At 36.7% G+C, this 5,822-nt stretch overlaps 1 protein-coding gene across 1 annotated transcript; it reads left to right on the top strand.

Annotated features, from left to right (window-relative positions):
• The first annotated feature begins 829 nt into the window (after positions 1-829).
• On the top strand, positions 830-5,565 carry psenen (presenilin enhancer, gamma-secretase subunit). The gene is made up of 4 exons (XM_012828711.3): positions 830-983; positions 3,749-3,836; positions 3,949-4,053; positions 5,073-5,565. Exons 2-4 carry the CDS (start codon positions 3,776-3,778, stop codon positions 5,210-5,212), a joined length of 306 nt encoding a protein of 101 aa, XP_012684165.1. The 5' UTR covers positions 830-983; positions 3,749-3,775; the 3' UTR covers positions 5,213-5,565.
• The last annotated feature ends 257 nt before the right edge of the window (positions 5,566-5,822 follow it).

The raw sequence follows: 5,822 nt of genomic DNA, 5'->3' as shown, positions 1-5,822 counted from the left end.
AATTACTCTAGATAAATATACTGCGTAATGTTTGCAAATTTGCAAATGTTGTCATTTTAGCAGACTGATCTGGCAAATAACCATGGAATGAGATGGTAACCTATTAAGTAGGCTACACAACATTTAGGTTTTTTTGTTGTTTATTATCATTCATTTCTCCATTAAATCTAGTATAGATCACCACATCCAGAAAGCTGCATTTCATACACAAGAGCCACATAGCTGATAAAAAAAGTTTTTATTTATATTGCTTGTTTGTCATAGAATAAATTGTGCCTATAGACTGTGCTTAATATGAGTTGGCAGAACACAGTTGTGAGTTGAACTTTCCCTATTATGTTACACAGGTGCAACATGTATTGTGATGTATGTCATTCATATGTAAAAAGACAATAAATAGTACTGCTGAAAGGTAGAAAAAAAAAAAAACATAAGTGTCAATACATATGTATTTCCTTACAGTACTTGTCATAAGGATTTCATTTAACCCCCATATCAAGGATGCACAAATTGTTGTATTCTCAGCCACACAATTTGAAGTTCATCAGTAGGTGATTAGTGTAGGCCAATTATATGCATTTCAGACAGGTGGAATGATTCATGTAGATGTTCAAACACCTTTTCCACTTGTAAATACATTTTTGGATTTGTCTGTGTATTAAAAAAAAAAAACAGGCCTCTTTGGTTTGTATTTTCCCACCTTTATGTTTATTGTACCTATCGTATTCGTACCACATAAAGTGGTTTAAATAAAGATTTTTTTTCCTTAATTTTTCTTATTGTATAATTTAAAGCTTATAAATATGTTTCCACTTTTATTTTGAAAATACTTCGAATGGCGGCCATATCTTAATTCTTGTTATTGTCGCTGGCTAAACGCTCAGAAGAATCGAGGATACAGCTGAAATGTGATCGACAACCGAATCCATAGCCTACGTTACTGCCGTGATCCAACTACCAGTTATCGTCCTCAGTTGCGGAAGGTATGGTTTTTATTCCCTCTAATAAGGTGGTTTCATTCATGTACTCCTCACTTGCATTGGCGTTAGGTTATGGAATTCACAATACGACACAAATATGATGTGTAACTTCACTTTGAAGTCACAGACATCAACATCAACCAACGTCAGAGTGGATATTTTTTTAGAATGCAGATAGGAAAGCTATGGTTAAGTTAAATCGTGCATAATATTTGAATGGATACTGCATTGGTTGTAAAGTCAACAAAGCAACGCTAACAAACGTAGGTGACGGCAGTGTCTAGCAAATAGACTATAAGGCAAGTCACTTAGCTTAATACATCACCAATTTCACAAGTTTAGCTGATGTTAACCTTAACTAGCTTTATCGATCAGGTACCTATCAGGTATTGCAAGTGTTCTCACCACAATAACAAAGTAATTACATAACAATTCTACCTCAAAATAACAGCTTGAAAATCATTTTGGTGGTACACTGATTTGTAATATGGACAATGGCGTTTGGGCCACTGGATCAGTACGCCTGAAGCGCTTGGTATTGTTCTGTTGTAACTTTGGGATTCAGGGCGCGAGTTCTCTGGCGAGAACTATGCTTTATGGCACCAACTCGCACAACAATAAATACATCTGCTAGCTAGAGCAAGCTAGCGCAGTATTCCCTGTATGGACATGACTGCAGAAGCAACTGTTGGTAGACAATGTGTAGACAATCGGTATACCCGGAAGTATTTCTAATGAATGCTTGGTTTAGACCAGTCACCTGACCGGAATGGAGAAACTTGGTATATATGAGAAGTACTTGGTAGGATACTTGAATTCCGACTTCAGGGGGAGTTCCTGTTGACATTTCCGACTTGGAACAGGTCAATTATGACTTTCGAGTACAACTGGAACGCACCATTAATCTCAACATTCCTACTACCAAGTGGGAATGTATAGGGTTCAAAGGAGTATGTTGGTGTTGGCAGATAAGAAGTCTGAAGGAGGACTGAAAAGCAGAAAAGATATGAACAAAAAATGAAAAATGTGCTCAACATGTCTTCACTCTCACTTTCTTAATGTATTATTAACAATGTTATACAATTAATATTTAAACAATTTGCTCATGTGTGAGCCATTAAGTGTGATTTTGGTATAAAACTCAAGTAAATCAAAAATGTAAAATATCAAATATTCCTATGTCACAAAAAATGTATATTATGCTACCAATACAGTCAGCAGTACCCGATATTCAATACATATGCATCAATAACAGTACACCAGTTCAGTTAGGCTACTAATTTTCCTGTCTAAATAAGTTACAGTCTAAAAAAGTTACTGTAAGGAACACACAGTATGCGATACACATAGACCTAACTTGGTAGCCATGCACAGTCCCATCATCTTAATGTCTCAATAACAAACAGCAATCATCTAATAGCTGTTACTGTCAAAAAGATGACTGTAGCCTACTCGTACACCCTGAGGGAGATGCATTCAAATACATTGTTGGTGACACTCAACATTGCACATTGATAATGTTAAGGACGGCCATTAACATAAACTGTACTAGTTTAATACAAATGTATCCTGAAATATATTTGTGCTCATTTCATATTAAATGGAGGGACTAGGCTGATATATGATGATGATGATGAAGAGACTTAACTCTAAAATGACAGGGAAATGTGATTTGATTTGATTGCAGTTTTTTTTCCATTGTCAAATGGGGCCTGCCATGAAAAGTTTGGGAACAACTGTATTGTACTGACATACATTCATTTTCGACTCACTAAGTGAGACCGTTGCAAGGCCCATTTTTGTCTGACTCGTGGTATTTGCAACATTTTCAACATTCAAGTGTTCAGGGTCTTGCAGAGCCATGTTGTTGTAAGACCCTGAACACTTGAATGTTGAATATGTTGAAAATACCGAAGTAATTTCACCCTGAAATGATACGAAGAAAGTTAATTTGCTGAATGTGTCTTCTCTCTCTCAGTCTCTTTCAAACATAATTTGATTAATGGCTCAGCCTATTGCCTAGCAACACAACACTAGGCTGTGCTCTATGTAAACAGTAGACAAGTTCTAAAGTTAACAATAGATATTATTATTATTATTATACTTATATCACAATATAAACAGGTGAGAACATTTATGTACCTAAGACATATGTGACCACACATTTTGGGTGTTTAAGTTAGTTTAGTTTTAAGTTAAAGTATTTTTTGTCTATTTTAGTAGACACATAACTGATTTTGCCTTTCAACTCAGTTGAAAGTTGCTCCACGAACTGGCTTTACTGAGGGATGACCACTGAGCAAAAGCCCCGACTCTGAGGTTATGTCAAGACGCATAATATGTGTGCACAGTCAGTGTAGGGTTTCACACCTTCAGCTTCCCAATGGTAGGGCTTGCCTCCAAATGAAGTCATCATGTTTGGACCCCACTGTCGCTTTGTTTACAGTGGGCTTTCTTCTCTTAAAACGAAAATCACAGATTTTACTATGTGAGTAGAACTAATGAATGAGTAAATCGTTTTTGCTTTGAGAGATGTGCATACTTGAATATTTCACTCATTTTCATGTGCTTTTCAAACTTTACTAAATTTCATTTGTCATGAAACTTAATGTAAGGATATGATTTTAAGGATTATGTAAATGTTATCATCACAATGGTATCATAATGTGGTGTGACAACTAATAGAGACCAAATTAGTTATTGGAACAATAACTGATATTGTGTATTTTCATTGACTCGCTGTTTTCATTTACCTTCAATTCAACTAGATTACAAGACATCAAGACGAAACGGAAATGAATCTGGAACGTGTACCTAACGAGGAAAAGCTCACCCTTTGCCGAAAATATTACCTTGGTATGCTGCACGTTTGCAAACTGGCAACTGTCTTTTCTAAACTAAAGTTGCTGAATGTCCAAGTTAAGACCCCTGTGTGTTAACCAAGTGTTGTACTTCTCTCTGTCCTCAGGAGGGTTTGCATTTCTTCCGTTCTTGTGGCTGGTGAACGTCGTCTGGTTTTTCAAAGAAGCGTTTGTGAAGCCAACATACAATGAGCAACCTCTGATTAAAACATGTGAGTGCCACTGACATTCTATGCAAGGCAGTCACATGATCTGAAAAGCTATTTTATTGCCGAAATGTGCTTCTAACCTAATGTTTGTAAATTGTGTCGTGTCCGATATGATTTCAATCCTATGTCCAGACTGTAGTGAATTAGAGCAACCGTGTAGGCAATTCTACATTAACATTTGAATCTGGACTATCTAAGCAGCTATCCAAATGAACACAGGCTACCATAATAGGTTCGATTTGGCTGCAGCTGTTTGCCTATGGAATGTTTGTTGATGGCTGGCCTATAGAATAATTGCAGGTTAGACCTTACCTATGTGTTTTTATATCAGTACTATACTTTTACTAAGGCAGCTATGCTGCCCCGTGTCTATGTACGATGAGTTGTTTTCAGTTTCCTAAATGCAGGAGGATAGCCTGTGATTATATTGCCTATGGAAATACCCAAGATATGGTAGCCTCGTCTGTTTAGAAACAGTCTCAACTGCTATTACGAGCCTCATGTCGTATATGCTTGAGGTCATAAAGGCTTTAAGTGTCATCCACAACAGAATAAACATTTGATGACCTTGTTATAGGGCCGAGCGATAGGGACCAAAAATCATATCGTTATTTTCATGCTGAATACGATACACAATATATATCAGTCTATTCTACGAAGTCAGCTAAATGTTAAGTTGTATCTCAAAGCCACGGTAGTAACAATGGAACTCCTTCTCGAACGTTGTCTTCTTACGAACTTCGTAAGACCAACCTTCAGAAAGACCCCTACCGGATTCATGAACGTGTGGAAATGTGCTCTTAAACCGCCAAAGTGTTCTTAGCTGTGCACTGATTCTTAAATTGAATGCGAGTTCTCGTACACCTGAATTTGCAAACATAAACGCCCCGCCAGCTTCTTCTACAGCAATATTGTCTAGCTCTCAGCTAGGGTCTGTACCTTCCCCTATCAAAGGGATCTTTCCTTGTTTGAATTTGAAAACAAACAGTTATATTTCTGCTTTTCCTATATTTCTTTTTCAGATGTAAAGAGATCAGCACTTGGCTTACTTTTTTGGGTGGCAGTGCTGACAACTTGGATCACAATTTTCCAGCACTTGAGAGCAGAGTGGGGAGAAGTGTCGGACTACTTATCCTTCACCATCCCTCTTGGTGTGGAGTAAGAGCCCTGAACGCCCTGGATCCCTAATCTACTATCAAAACAGCATTTCTCTGTGAGGCCTTTAAGACACAATTACTGAGGACAAAATCATTTATGAATTCTCACTAACCATTAACAATTGGGACCAATTATGTAACAAAATATGATTTGACATGATTTTATGAGTTATATTAAAATAGAATGTGAATAGACGGTTATCAAATTAAAATCTTGCTAAATATAAAATGTTTTCGTGATTCATCAAGCTCTGATACTGTTTTTCTTTTTACTATTTTTTTTTTTACTATCAGTGGAATCTGAATAAAGTGTATTATCCTGGCTTCAATAAATATTCTGTGAGGAAAGTGTATTGCATGACAAGGAAGAATGTCGTTATTTTGTTAATAAATGGTTTGGTCGAGTAGAGACCCCCCAGAGTAGTGGTCACACTCATAAGCATTTACTACTTTTGCTGCCCAATGATCTCAGATAACAGATAATAATGGACAGAAAGATTGGTTTTAAGTTTTAAGAACAGTGTCACACATTGCAGCTTCTGCCAGATAGCCATCGTCATTAGAAAGATCTCTATCCATATAGTCTACCCAAATATCTGAAATGTTTAGGAATGT

The sequence above is a fragment of the Clupea harengus genome, chromosome 11, assembly GCF_900700415.2.
Source record: "Clupea harengus chromosome 11, Ch_v2.0.2, whole genome shotgun sequence".
Taxonomy (NCBI): domain Eukaryota; kingdom Metazoa; phylum Chordata; class Actinopteri; order Clupeiformes; family Clupeidae; genus Clupea; species Clupea harengus.
The sequence above is the reverse complement of the archived record's forward strand: the minus strand, read 5'-3'. Positions and strand labels throughout refer to the sequence as shown.

What these genes read in the sequence shown, in the direction of transcription:
- psenen (XM_012828711.3), top strand. Translation starts at nt 3,776, where the DNA reads ATGAATCTGGAACGTGTACCTAACGAGGAAAAGCTCACCCTTTGCCGA. An exon ending in TTGCCGAAAATATTACCTTG is followed by an intron (nt 3,837 to 3,948) that starts GTATGCTGCACG and finishes CTCTGTCCTCAG; the next exon opens with GAGGGTTTGCATTTCTTCCG. An exon ending in GCAACCTCTGATTAAAACAT is followed by an intron (nt 4,054 to 5,072) that starts GTGAGTGCCACT and finishes TTTCTTTTTCAG; the next exon opens with ATGTAAAGAGATCAGCACTT.